The sequence below is a fragment of the Gymnogyps californianus genome, chromosome 3 (assembly GCF_018139145.2).
Source record: "Gymnogyps californianus isolate 813 chromosome 3, ASM1813914v2, whole genome shotgun sequence".
NCBI lineage: Eukaryota > Metazoa > Chordata > Aves > Accipitriformes > Cathartidae > Gymnogyps > Gymnogyps californianus.
In genome coordinates, this window is record NC_059473.1 from 40133746 (window position 1) to 40148979 (window position 15234).

At 35.0% G+C, this 15234-nt stretch overlaps 1 protein-coding gene across 1 annotated transcript in view; it reads left to right on the top strand.

Moving 5' to 3' along the window:
• Positions 1-15234, top strand: part of ADSS2 (adenylosuccinate synthase 2) — a 39320-nt gene that overhangs the window by 15282 nt on the left and 8804 nt on the right. Inside the window, exons 2-8 of the mRNA XM_050893572.1 lie at positions 1563-1665; positions 4066-4134; positions 4891-4941; positions 7163-7229; positions 10396-10503; positions 10805-10886; positions 12702-12828. Coding sequence (XP_050749529.1) covers positions 1563-1665; positions 4066-4134; positions 4891-4941; positions 7163-7229; positions 10396-10503; positions 10805-10886; positions 12702-12828 — 607 coding nt within the window. The remainder of the gene's footprint in view (positions 1-1562; positions 1666-4065; positions 4135-4890; positions 4942-7162; positions 7230-10395; positions 10504-10804; positions 10887-12701; positions 12829-15234) is intronic.

The following is a 15234-nucleotide window of genomic DNA, read 5'->3' on the forward strand; positions in this document are numbered from 1 at the left end:
TGCATGGAAAAACTCTACATTATATTACTAAATCATTTAAACTTTTCTTAAATTCAAACATTTCCTTTGTTGGGTGAAAGTTTGTAAGTCTTCCCTCTGTTTCCAAAGGAGGTGGAATGGCTGTAAGTCCTCAAATAAATAATGCTGAAATTACGAGAATTTTCATTGCTAACTTCACTGAGATTAGGCTTTTACCTGTGGCATGTGTTTTTATATACTGGCACAAATGTTTGATATCTACTAATATTCTTTATTTGTAATGCCAGATATATGGCTTTATGTATTGCATTCATGTTTGGTAAATGTAGTGAGTAGCTGTTGAGTCCATTGCTTAGAAAAGATTTTCTGTGATAAGTTATTCTGAAATATTTCAGATTTATAATTCCATAGATTAATATTTCATAGAGTTTATTTTTTCTTCTTCTTTTCATATAATGTCTTTCTTCAGTTTGTCTTGTGCTGAAAGAAGGCTTAGATTAAAAGTCTTTCCTTTAAGGCTTTCCTTCTATGAAGCAGTTTGTTTATTTCTGGTGCAAGGTGCCTGTAAAGGATGTTCTTGTAGTTATGACAAACAAAACCATTTTGTATGTAACCTTGTCTTGCACAAATGACTCAGTCACAAGAGAGTGTAAGCTTATTTTCAGAAGTACAACAAACAAGAACTGGGGATATTTGGTAACTATTTTGTAATCTTTTTAGTTTCATAAGCCTATCTTGACCCTCTTTAAGACTTGGTCACAGGCTTCTTTTTGTATTTTAGACATATTTCACAGTTTAACAGATCTCTTAATACTCTCTTTGTGGTAATGAAAAAAAGCTAGAAATGTTAAGTGTTAGTTTGGTGTAAATGGTTTCCGGTAACTTAGAAACCACAATCATCTTAGTTGCCTCTAGATTCACTCCTTAACAGCACGTTTCAGAAATTAATGACTTGTACTGTTATAGACGTCTCTTATCACTGAGGAGGTATAGAATGAACAAGTTAACTTTGGTTACTATTCATAGAAAAACACTCAAAAGACTGAACCCAAAATTCAGAACAACAAGCCTGCACGTTGCCAAACAGCTAGATTTATCTTTCCTGATAACTATATGGTTTTGTATACGCAGTTTAACTGGTGATTTTTTTTTTTCTTTGCTAAGGTTGCAGTTCCACTTTTAATACTTACTCCCCATAACTGCAATAGGAACCTATTAAAACTAATGATGGCTTTTAGAAATGTTTGCATGTACTAGAATATTTATGCTTCTGTCCAATAATTTTTAGAAACATTTTAATCTTATTCCAAGCTTTTGTACCTTTGATGAACCAAAATACTGTCCAACATCTATATGACAGATAATACTGATGTTGAAATTGTCGAGTTTGACAAAACAAGTTTGACTGATTTCCTGGGAGAAGGAGATCTCTGAAAGATCTTTTGTCAGTAACAGAAGTGAAAGCTGCAGAATTGGAGCTGGAACCAGTTTATTCCACCTCTATACTGTGTGTTCATTTGTCTTTTAGTATCAAAAACTATTAACACTTTTTTTCCTTCCTCCTTCCCGCCCCCCCCCCCCAGGGAGGCAATAATGCAGGGCATACAGTTGTTGTGGATTCTGTGGAGTATGACTTTCATCTTCTGCCAAGTGGGATCATCAATCCAAAAGTCACTGCATTCATTGGTAAGTGGGACATCTCTAAAAAATAGACAATACTGTAGTTACAGACTTCTGACATATTAAAATAACAAAATATATCTGAGGACATAGAGGATCAGGATTTTTCTTCCTCAAATTCTCATAGGCCTGAACTGCTCTACTATCTTCTTAATATTGTCTTAACTCAAGTTTGGATTACAGAGGTTTTATTGTCTTGGATAGTTCATCTTTGTTCTTATCTGTCCTATCAATGCAAACAGCTAGCTACCCAGTATATCTTCATTCTCCCATTCCCTCTTATTTTCTCTACCAATTATTTCTTTTCAGAATTCCTCCTCTGTTTTAATCTTCAGCCCTGCGAAGTACCTTTTGAACTGTAGATCTTTACTCCCTTTTCCATTGGATTGTGAAATGAATGCTGACTCCAAAAGACTTCTGCACTATATAGTTCTTACCAAGAAGTCCTCTCTGGAGAGTACATTAGAAGGTTTAGGGCAGTGGCAGTACTATGTGATGTCAGGATCTATGATCTGTTTGCTTCCTGAAAGGGGGTTTAGATTGTCCCTACAAGCCTACTTACCCCCCTTCCTCTCTTGGAATCCTGTTTCCAATCCTACGTAGTTTTTTTTCTTTGAATTGCTTGTATGACCAACCTACTTAGTAATGCTGTGTAGCCCTTAAAATTTCCTTCTAAAAATGAAGGTAAGTATAAAACATGTCTACACAGCGTTATAACTCTGCATGTGCTTGCGTGCTGTTTCATAAATCAGGTGAGTCTCTGGGTCACTAAAGGCTATGACCTATCAACACGTCCATCCTGCTTTTTTAATACCCAGAACTCCTGTCCCTTACACAGTGTACTTCTCCAAATCAGGACTCTATTGCCATGCTCTTCCTATCACTTCTTCCTACATATCTCATTGCTTTGAGCCTGTAATCTTGCCTCTCAGCTTGGTACATGTGCCAAGAGTAAGTGGTCGTTGACAGTTTGCTAAACAGCATAGCAACTAAAGAGCCTATGTCGCTAGTTTCTTGATTCATAAACAGTACTTGCTGAATTCTTGGGTCCAGCTTGTAGTGACTGTATACTCAGTGTCAGCATTAACTCTTCACTTGATGGGAATTGGTGGTTAATTGCCTCTTTTCAGTTGTTATTGTGACTTGATATTGGGGTAGTTTTGGATGAACTTGCCCTGCCTAATACTTCTACAGAAACTGAGCCAATGGGCATGGAAATAGATTCCCTCTGATGAAGGGGAGGTTATTGCTTGAAAACAGTGAAAAAGGATGCCCATTTGCCATGTTTTGTTTGGTGGACTCAGGGTTGAGTAGGAAAGATCCTATCCTTTAAAAATACAGTAGGCAGGAGAGAGCTTTTTACAAATCGTCTTGTCTGTATCTGCTATCTCTTGGTCTTGTCTGTTCTGAAGTTTGTTGTTCTAGCTTCTTTTAGGTCTGCCTTAATTTTTTTTTTTCCCAAAAGAGATTTTAAACGTATCTGGCTTAGGATTCCACTGAAAGGGCTTATAGGTTCAAAAAAAAAAGGGGGGGGCAAAATGATTGGAGTATTAGAATAGATTATTACTATTGATTAGGACTGTACCATGAAGGTTATAGTGAAGAAGTCTTAAATACTTTGTATTTTGGTGTTTAGAATGCTTTTATCTATGTGAAATTAGGTGATATGCAAATAGTTTCAAATGGCAGGTCCCTTCATTCTTTAGCTAGATGTTAATCATACTGGTAGCTTTGGATCTACTGAGTTTGGTATGACCTTAAGATGGTTCAGTTTTGCTATATGGAAATGCTCCTCCTCGGGCAGTCAGTGATGCTGGTTAATTGTATGAGCTAGTAGTCTCTTTCTGAGCAATGTGACAGCTGTAGGAAAGCGAGCTTGCTTTTGATAGAGCTTTTTCCTCTGTTATTTTTGCTAGTCTGTTAACAACCCCAACTCTATATACGGAATATTCTGTGTCTATTTACAGCAGAAGAGTGCCTGAGGGGATGCTAGTGTTTATAATGATGATAGAAATGTGCTAAGCTTTTAAAAAAAAAAAAAAAACAAAACAAAACAATAGGGTTATTAAAATGAAGTACAAAGAGGGAAGTTAATTTTAGATATGAGGAAGAGGAAGTTGCATTCTGGACTGTCTCTTGATGCTGTTACTGTTTGTCCTGATCTAAATTGAAAGTTTGTTGAGTTTATTAAAAAGATTCAATGCATGTAGTTAGAATCGCATACTTTAGGTGTAAATCAGTCTTTTACAGACGAATTCCCAAGAATAAAAATTGCAATGTCTTAAAAGTTTAAAAACTTAAATAAAATACTCTGCATACAAAACATGAAGTGTCTTTGAATTGTTTGGAATATTTTTTTCCATGCTTAACATAATTAATTAAATTTTGTGTAATGGCTTTCTTCAGGAAATGGCGTTGTAATTCATTTGCCAGGACTCTTTGAAGAAGCTGAAAAAAACTTAAAGAAAGGAAAAGGTGAGAAAATTTTAAGATACTACTCTTAAAATAGTTCATGGGGCCCTCCTCAAAATGTTTGGGTAGAGGATGCCTCTGTAGAGGTTACGTACAATGTGTTTTTCCAGAAACCTGTTTAGCTGCTAGTTTCTGACAGGAGTCTCGCTAGAAGTCCCAGGGCCCTCATGGGAAGACAGACAAAAGGAGTCTCTGTACAGTTTCAGAAGAGAACATGTTCTAAATATGAATTATCTGCAGACATTTTTCTTTGCTTAAAGCAGTGAATTTAAGAAGTGAAACAACTTGTTAGTGTGTTAACTGTTCATAGTCGTTTTAGCTCTTACAATATTAGTGTACAGTTTGATGACACTGTTAATGTAAACAAATGCTGTGGTAATCACTTCTTGATTCAGAACTCAGTTTGTGGGTACTTTCTGTTATGTCTATGGTCATGCTTGGCAGCAGTCTACTGTAAGTGAAGTAAATCAATAGTCTAGATTATTCAAAACCAAAAAGCTACTAATTGATTGCTGAAATTGAGGAACTAGTAGAATAGCTAGAATTCTTCCTCAGAATAAGCCTCACTTTCTCAGCTTTATAGGCTGATGCCAAGTTTTAATTTATTGAAATCTAATTTCTTTTCCTCTGGAACATGATTGCTCAATCTTTAAATAGATTGACTGAAGACTAAACATGAAAAGTATTTCTCTTTTATACATCAGAAGACAAAAATGCTATACAAAACATAATTTGAACTATTTCATTTTGTCTTTTAAGGGCTAGAAGGCTGGGAAAAAAGACTAATAATTTCTGACAGGGCTCATATTGGTAAGTTCCTGTTTGTGGTTTGTTTTTTTGTTGATTTTTTTTTTTGTTAATCTTTGTTTTCTCTGAACTTTCCATGGCAGTAAAAGCATGACGATTTTTAGCCACCTCTTTGCATAGATATGTACTTTTCTTTGGATTAAGTCTCTGTATGCTGCTTTGGTTTATTGAAGATCCTAGAAAAAAATCGTTCACCACTCAGGACCCTCCCACGTTTATATTCTAGTAACTCTTTAATCCTGTTCCATAAGCATAACCTAGTCAGGAAAGCAGGTTCACTTTCCAAGCCAAAGATTAGAGGGGCAAAGCAGTCAAAAAGCAGTTCAGAAGTTAATTGACTGAAAGATTCATTTCCCTCTGGTGTAGAAGCAGTGCTGCTTATAGCAACCTTTCTGCTGGGAAACCACGTGACTGGATGTGACTTCCAAACTAACAAGCTCCCTACCAAGGAAATTGCCACATACTTCAGAAAGGAGACTTTATGGGAAGGACTGTATAGGGATTCTCTCTATATGGAGAGAACGGCTGCCCTTCTCGCAGGGAGCTCATCAGTCAAGCCTTGATTCCAGCCTATGTTCCAGACAACTCTGCAGTTCAGAGCCTGGAGTAAAATAGTGTTTAGAGTCCAAACCACCAACACAGAGCTTCAGAGGCTCTTCCTATATCACTCCTAGGACATCTTTATTACATAAATTCATCCTTTAAATTAGATCTTTAGATATTATAACATAATAGTTATGTAACTGCATGTATTAGGAATGGGCTTATTGCTGCTCTGGTAGTTGTCTTCTGAAGATGCAAACTTCTTAGGTCTTTATCAGATAAAAGCTTATAACACCGGAAAAAAGGTTTTGCTTTTGGTTTTGTGTGGTGGGTTTTTTTGGTGTTGGTTTGTTGTTTTTTTTTTAACTGATCTGGAATAGCTTAGTGAGTCAACATGTTATTTCAGAATAAATATATTTTTACTTTGGAGTAACTACTGAGTTTGAAATAGTTGAGTAACTGTTCCTAAGTTACTAAAATCCTTTCTGAGAGTAGAGTCACTGTAGGTGAATTACTTGGAAATGACTAGATATTAGAAAAACTGTTCTGCGATGATTATACTGCAATGGCAGTACTGTGAAGTTTTCAGAGCTAAACAGGTCCTGAGTAAAAAAAGGACCAGTTATTGACTGTCACTTCATAATCATTCAACCTCTTAGCATAAATGAACTTTCAGAATGCTTCTGTTTCGAAAGTTTTGATGACAGTCTGGAGATCTGTTGCCATGATAAATACACCTTCTCTAAAAGGGTATTTGCGATCTGTGAATGATTAGTCTGTAACAAAAGAACAACCAAAAATAGGTTCAAGCTGCTGGGGGTAATCTATTCCTTTAAATTATGGGAATGTGTGGAAATAACACAAAAATAAAATGGTGAGGCAAACAAGGAAAACCACCTTGTTCTAGAGAGACGAGAGTACTTATTAAATGAGTCTGTTTCTTGCAAGTTTTCAATCTTTCCTGTGTAATGTGTAGATTAGTTGTTTAACTTTCAGGAGATAGTACTTAAGAAAAATAAGCTGGCTTCTGTTAACCTGCAAACTGTTGCACCACTGTTTGTATTTGACATGAGTCTTGTCAGATACTTTTTTTTTTTTTGCTTTTATGGTAAACAAAGAATTGGTGCAAGGAATACTTTGCATAATCTCTGTCATTAATAATGACAGAGCTTTTGTATTTCTGAATGTATTTTAATGGATGTTGTCTAAAACATAAAAATAAAATGATTTAAGAAATCTTTAGAATGAATGAGATTGTTTACTTGAAGTTCCCACCTTAAATTTCAGCAGTATGATGTTTTTTGCTATAACCTATTTTCCAGGAATTTTTTCAACTGTATGTTTTATTTGTTTGTTGCCCGTACATTCTTTTGGGCCACTACAAAGCTGAAATGGCTTAGTTATTCTGTGGGAGGTGTATACACAGTCTGCAACTATTCTACAAAATAAACACTTGGGGGGGAAAAAAAGTCTCTGAAAAACCTCAGAACTCTTCCCTGTGAAAAAATGTAACTTGTAAAAGAGGAGAAAAAACTCTTGTCACTTTATTTGCCTCTCTTCAGTGTGTATATTTTTGTTTTCCACATTGATAAACAGGGCTAGAGTTGGTTTGAAGAAATCGTTACTGATATGGTAATTTGTTTCACATAAATTTTCTACTAAAGTTATTTTGTTTTCTTAGTGTTTGATTTCCACCAGGCTGCTGATGGCATCCAAGAACAACAGAGGCAAGAACAAGCAGGAAAGAAGTAGGTAGTTTTATTTTGTCAAACATAGGATGACTTAGTACAAACATATGACTCAATACATTGGATTTCTGTTATTGTTTGTCATTGAATTTAAAAAAAGTATTAATTATACTTGTAACTCTTCAATGTGGAGTATGCAGGGATCATTTCTTACACTTTTGTCCTCCAGTGGCTAGCAAAAGATTATGTTCTTAATGAAAGGGTTGTATCTTGATATTTTGCCTTATGAAAAAGTTTCTAGTTCCTAATTTGCTTTATGAAAAGGGTTCCTGTTTCCTAATGTTTTAAGTGTTTACTGGAGGTGTTTCTTTCTGTAAAAATATATTTCTGCTTATGAAGATTGAAGCACCCCTTTGTCATCTCCAAATAACTGAAAGGTCTGAGATGACTAATTTTGTATCTCACTATGCTTCATTGTGAGAAGTGCATGTAAATGTTAGCATTGTCTACTACATGCTGCTACTGACTTTCTGAAGCTTTTGAAACTTTTAGAAACTAGCTGCTAAGTTTCTAACTTTTTATTTCCAAGCAGCTTGCTAGTTCTTGGGGACGGAGAAAAAGCTGGCAGAATTAACTGTGACATGTCTACAGCTGGAAAGTAATGCAGCACTGTAGACTTCTGAGATACCAGTAAACTTAATCTCTTCCTGGAAGTTTGTCTATGTGGATGAAAAGTAATTCAGTCTTCTTTACTGAGACCTGTAAAAAGTATCATCCATGACAATGACCTTTAAAAGAGTGTCTGATTTAGGCATATCTTGCTTCACACAGGTTGCTATTGAGTGATAACTTGTCAATTATTCTTACACTGGGTCATTTTCACACTTGACTGTGCTGTACCAGCTGTCTTGTTACCTCTTATTTTAGGAATTAAGAGGTAAACAGGAAGTACATACGTATATATATGGAAGAATATACATTTTTTTGAGGCAGTATGTGTACATCAGCTATTCTTGAATGTTTATGGAGCGCAAGCTAAAATTGGTATATGACAATATTTGCAATTAAAACCACTGTCAGTCACTCAGCTACTTGTGAGAAGGAACCACTTTATTAGTTAGTGTTAAAGATTGTAAGGGAAAGCCCAGTGAAGAAATAACCACTTTTCTCCAATTGATTTGCTTTAAAGAAACCTAGGGGAAAAAAGTTACATTCAAAGCTAAAAAACTTAAATCACTCTTAGAAGTGCTGTATTTCTTCTTTCTGTGGGGTTCTTGAAATTCTGCAACAATCATACAGTTTTCAAGCTTGTTAAAACTGCTGATAGATTGAAAGTACTAAGCTATCTATTTCCTCCTAAATTTTAAGGTTATCTAAGTAACTGTAGTGGGAGAAGTACTACTACAGGTTGGCTGAGAACAGGCTATCATAAACTGATTATCCAAAGACTGTCTCCTGTTTGTTGGGGGTGCAGTGGGGAATTGAAATAGCCTTCTAGCACGTCTAACTGTAGATTTGACTGCATAGCATATTTGGTATTAAAATTCTTTTGTGTCTAACACTTCAAAGTTGATCATTATAAATAGTAAGTTTATTTTTTAACTGAATGCTTTTATCTGTTCAAATGTAGCTCAAAAACAGTCACAAGTAAGGCTCATGTAGCTTCTCTTGCAGAAAGGTTATAGAAAAGGTAATCTAACATAGTATATTATGCTTATACAATTGTTTTAACTTCTATAAATACAGTCTCCTGACAGCTTAACTCTTTTATGAATTGGCATGTCTTAATGAAACAAAATAAATGGAAACGAACTCCTCCTTAAAAAAATTCTCTGTGTAGGATATGAATTGGGGTGGAGGCTAGAGTCAGTTATTTAAGCCACAATGTCCTGATCTGGTTAAATGGTACTGTGTGATGCAACGTTGATTAGAATATCTTTCTTTTTGGACTGGAGGCAAACATATCACTCCCTGAGATTACTCAGTATTGAGTCTAATTGGAAGAATTTGTTTTTTCCAAGATTATTGTTTTGAATCTACTCCAAACTACTGATGACCTTGCTAAAATGAATTATGTACTGATTATGAACTGTATTTCAGTTCACTCACATATCAATTGATACCCTTTAACATAAAGTTTAGATATGACCTGTACCTTCTACTTGAAATGGAGTCCCTCTTGAACCGAGTTATGGTATGGTACCTTCAAGGCAGTTTGAAGAAATCGGGGCCACTCTGCATATGCAGAATTTATAATTGAAGAAGATAAGGCTTTGTGTATCTACTCAGGGGAAAACAAAAAAACCAAAATAGTTAAAACTAAGTGCAAAACTAAGCTTAGCAATGTATAGGACACTTCTGAAAATGCTGCACACCTGTTCACTTCTCCTTGAAAAGTTACTTAATCTTTTGAGACTGATGGGGAAGATGTTTGATAATCTGCCTATGATGAGTGCAGTTTGGCTCCATTTTGATAGCTATTTAGCAAGAATCTGGCAGAAGACACTTTCTGAACTAGCTGTACTTCTCGGACAGTAAAGTCAGTGCAAGCAAATTGTATCTTGCGATATCACTGACTTAAGCTGAAAAAGGCTTTTCAGGCAGAGTGGGTAGGTAAGGGTAAGAAAAAGAATTCAGGTTTTCAGAATCAGCTACAGCGGAAAATCTGTTCCTGAACCCTTTCTGACATACAGCATTTTGAGTGTCATTGTCACTCTTAGTTGCTTGGCGGTGTTTTCTGTTTTCCTGGCTCCAACTGAGGCATTTAGAATTAAATGAAATATTTCTTACATACAAACTTGAAATCCATGCTGTTTGTGCTGTTGCTTTATGGAGGACTTTCTTTAGGTCTTCAGGACAGTGTTTTAGGAAGGTGTTTAGTTAGTTTCAGTTCATAGTACTGAAGGGTGTTGTCTTGGCATTCAGTTCCTTAAGTATAAAAGTTGGGAATTGTGTACAAATAAATATGTAAGAGTTCACTGAAGTATGAAAAGTTGCTGGTTTAAAATCAGAAGTATGTAGAAGATTAATACATTTATGTCTATAAACAGTGATAATCTGAAACTAAGTTGCATACTAAAAGTATCTCGTGTTTTAAATGCTTAAAACAAGGTTCTAAATGCTCACAATTAACAGCATTTCATTTTATGCTAAGGGTGTATTAGCTTTAAAGAAAAAACACCTTAGTTTTATATCAAGAATAACTCCTGTTGTTATCTTTTGAAAGTTTGGGAACTACCAAAAAAGGAATTGGTCCAGTATATTCTTCAAAAGCAGCTCGAAGTGGACTCAGAATGTGTGATCTTGTTTCTGATTTTGATGAATTTTCTGAGAGGTAATTTCTGTATTTTAATGCACAGTTGTAAGCATAGTTTTCAGTTGCTGCGTAGTACGCTGTGTAAGCAATTACATCTGGTTGCTGTTACTTTTTTAAAGTAAACATTATTTTTAAATATGAAAATAATTTTATTTATAATTTTATTAAATTACCTATTTGTAATTATTAAAATATTTTATTGTTTAAAATTGTTTAATCACCAAATAATTGCAGATATGTAACCAGTAAAACCTAAGGTTGGTGGGGGCGTGAGGAAGAAAACAAACAAAAACCTTAGTGAAGCATTTTTGCCTTCCAGGTTCAAAGTGTTAGCCAATCAGTACAAAGCGATATATCCTACCTTAGAGATAGATATTGAAGGGGAATTGAAAAAGCTCAAGGTAAGCCTACTTCTGTCTGTTAAATGATATAATCGCCGTGTGCAGTTACTGATATGTAAATCTCTTGGTGACTGATGCTCGTGCTTGTGTGAGGAGTTAAAACATAATACATATCATGGGAAATTGGTATGTATCAATTTTAAAGAGTCTGCTAGCATCCTTAAAGACACCTTTGACCCCACTTTATGCAGCATTTCAAAACTTGGTTTCAAGAGAAATATTGTAAACTTTAAGAAAAAGGCTTGTCTAGGGAGAATTATTTTTGACTTCCACTTGCTCAAACATACTGGCTAGGAGAAAAAAACCCAAGATTGTAGTTGGGGAAGGTATGTTTCGTTGTAAAGCAGAATATTAATTCCTCGTGTCAGAAACTTAAGAACTGAAGTAAATTATTATTCTAAGTAATAAGCCTTAAGGAAAAAAAATACTGTCTAACAACATAGAAAAATGTAAGTTGATTGCAGAACTAATGAAGCCTGATTGCCAGCAAACGAGTCTTGTGGTTAATTATAAATTCTGATTTGATGTTTTCCCTGCAATTGGGACAGTTGTGAGATTTCTCACTAGTATTAATTCTTTTATGCCTACCAGTGCGATTTTTGCGGTGCACCCAAGTTCTTATTTGAAAAAATTGTCAGGTGTCTTACACTTACCCAGCCTTTTTGTTCATGCATTTTATAGAAACTTAACTGTATGAGGGTTTTTTTACCCCTTAGAAAACTTCAACCAAATTTGACAAATTGTTTAAAACCGTTGAGGTATGTGTGGAACAGGGGAGGGGGTGCACAGTTACATGTTTAATTATTTCAGAAAATCAGGGCAAAGAAATCACCCTTCTTATATCTTTAGTTGCCACTAAACTCAGTTTACCAGCTCTAGAATGGAGTATATGGGAGTTCTTAGCACTTCTGTTTGTCTTCCTTTAAATAATATCTGTTACACATGTTGAGCTGTAGTATTTTTATCAATATGTAGACCTAAAAATCAGTTACACTTGAGTGTTTTATAATGCTTTACAGTTTACTTAATACACATTAGGATTACAGAATATCTGAAACTCATTGTTGGGGTGGAAACATAATATGTATTTGTAGCTTGAGGAAAATTACTTGCACTTAAATATTTGTTTTATGCTAATGCACTTGATTAAATTCTGAAAGACAAAGTGTTATATTTCATGTGAAGTGAATCATTAGAATGAGAACTTCCATATGTTCTCATGGGGAAAAAGGCTGTGTACCAAGTGTTAATCTGAACATTACTGGCTTCTTACATCCAGCTACTCAGTGGCATTCAGGCACTTGACCCTTAATTCCAATAAATAACCTTTTACTTTAAAAACATACCTGTATATATATCACAAATTAATGCTGCTTTACAATTGTGTGCATTTGTTGGCTTCAGATGGCCAGAAGTGGAACTCCCCACATGCTAGTTTGGGGAGAGAAATTTTGAACGCTTGGAAATGAAATACCAAATACAGTAAAGTATTGTGATTATACTCAAGCCTGAATATTTCTAAAGCATTTCAAAAGTTTGGATTTTATTTCTTTTTTCTTTTTTTTTCCTTTTTTTTCCCCCTTTCGTTTGTTCTTTCTTTCCTCCTAGGAAGAGCATACATGTATATTGTGTAAGTCTGAGTCTAATGTTCTTCCTTCCCTTGTTCACGTATTATGGCGGATTTAGCATTTCTTTGTTTGCTTTTTGTTTTCAAAAGGAATAAGAGCATTTTTATGAGTGAGCAATAGCACTTGTACTCTGGCTGGCTTTATCATAATGAAATTATACTATACAATAGTCTTTTGTATTATTCAGGGCTGCATGGAAAAAATAAAACCAATGGTAAGGGATGGTGTTTATTTCATGTATGAGGCTTTACATGGACCACCAAAGAAGATCTTAGTAGAAGGTGCAAATGCAGCACTGCTGGACATAGATTTTGGTAGGTATAACCTTTTTGAGACACATATTGCTATATACTTATGTTGTGAAAGAGGAACACTAAATATAAACTCTTGCGTCCTTAGCTGTTCTTATGGCAGAAGTGTTTTGTATTTTGGAAGAACAGTACTCTATGACTAGCTAATAATTAGAGGGGGGGGAAAAAGTCTTTAACTAAATTATTTCAAAAAGCTTTAGACTCTCCCAAGATTAATTATTTGAATGACAGTAAAGATCAGGTGACTTTTCTTAAATAGAGTGTAGCTATTACTTCAGTGTCTATAAATTTCATATGAAATAGCTCACAATTGTATACATCTATGGAAAACACTTGAGAAGAAGAATGGAGAGCTTTGAGAGGCAAAGTATGTATGCAAAATACTTGTTGACTTTTGAAGAATCGACTTGCATTTTTTTTAAACCCTTTATATAACACTTAGTTTTCCACTGTTTCATGATGTAAGGAAAGATGTTGGGCATCTGGATTGCTAATGAGGCAAGAGTAAAAAGATTATCCCAATCAATTTGAAATTATAAATAGTGCAGTTTTTCTTAAAAAACCCTGTAATTTTGCTAATAAAATTAGAAACTTCTTGATAGAAGCAGCTTTTTTTTTAATGATATTATGATGTTTGTTGTTATGTTGTAAGGACAGATAAATGATTATACCTCTGTATAGGCATAAGTAGCCTATATGATTGGCTCCTGCCTTTTTTCACATTTTTCTTCAATCTCACTGGCCTTGTAACTGCATCATTTTTATTGCTGGAAAGATGCTTAAGCCTGAAATTGAAGCCTGTAAGGACTACTATCAAACACATACAAAATTGGCACGCACTCTGCTTTCAACTGATAGGAGTTCTGATATTGAGCATTTTCAAACATACTGAGTTTGAAAGCCTCTTCTTTTAAGAGGAATATATATCTAAAACTAGTCACTATAAGTGTAAGCACCAAGTTTTCCCATGATAATCTGAATATTGGAAGAAACTTCCTTTTTAACAAGTCAAAAAAAAAAAAAGAGGAAAGAAGTCTTCAAATACGCTTGTCACAGGGAAATGTTTGATGCAAAGCTGAGATATTTGCAGAAAACTCAAGGGGGGGTTGTTTTTTGTAAGTAGTGAGGATTTTAGATTTCATATAAGTATAGGAAATGCAAATGGTCTGAAACTCATCGGGTATGTCTGTAATATGTAGAGAGTTGTTTGGGTCACTTAGATTTTTCTCCTGCCTGTGCTGTGAGACCCACACACAGAGAGAATATCTGCTCTCCTTAGGTAGATACCATCAGTGGATTGGATGCTTGGGTTAACAATAGACAAGTCCTGGTCAAAAGATTTGACAATGCCAAATTTGATTATTGAGCATTCTGAATGAGGCTATTTTCTGTGCTTCGGTGCGCAGAAGTCTTAACACTGAAGTGAGTTTTATGAATGTGTGTCTGTTGGCAGTGAACATGGTAAATCCCCAGCCTTGCAGTCCATCTTGCTTTTCTGGAGCATGTAATGAAGCTCACGTGTGTGTGTCTGGGGGCGTAAGTGTGGGGGTGTGTGGTCTTCTGTGTTTTTTAAACAGAGTGAGGATAAACCAATGTCAATATACCAGGCTGGGAGCTGAAAATGAGTAAGAATTGTCTCATTGACTCTGTGACATCCACTAGCTATATTTACCTGTCAGTAAAGAAAAGCTCAACTTCTGTGTCCTACGAAAGATAAAGACTAATTAGTGCTTGCAAACTGCTGTTACATATCGCCTGTAAGCCTGTGTCTTTCTCTTCAGAGATTTGAGTTAAGCAAAAGAAGCTAGAGATACCTGAAGCTAGTCTGCAAAACCTCACTGAACAGTCTCTGAAGGACTTTGATTTTTAAAAGTTGTCTATATTGCTTTCAGTTCCTTTTGTTTTGGCTGTTCCTCTCTTATCCATCTCTGACTCTTATACCAAAAGAAAAAAAAAAAGTCTGAAGCATGAGGTAGAAGTCTCTCGCTTATATGTAGTTACTGTGTGGCTGAAGCATTTGTTCACAATTGTTCACAAGATCAACTAAGGACTGGCATGTTCTGTTTCATCTTCCATTACTTTAAAAAAAAAAAAAGTGTAAACCTAAGGATTTTGAGATGTTTAACTCTTATCTTTGCTGTCCAGGCTGCTTTTTAAATGAGGGCTGAATATTTAACTAGAGACAAACTCTCATCACTAATGAACTAGACTATATTCAAGGAGTCTTTTTTTTTTTTCTTTAATTTCTTTGTGGAAATAATTTTTTCATTTGATTATGTAAGCAAAATTTTTCTTTCCAGAATTCTACGTTTCTTTTCAATTTCTTATAATGTGCTGACCAGTTTGTAGAGCTTGTATTTTAGTTTATTCTCCCAAAATGAAAAATGGTAAACCTGTATTTTCTAACCT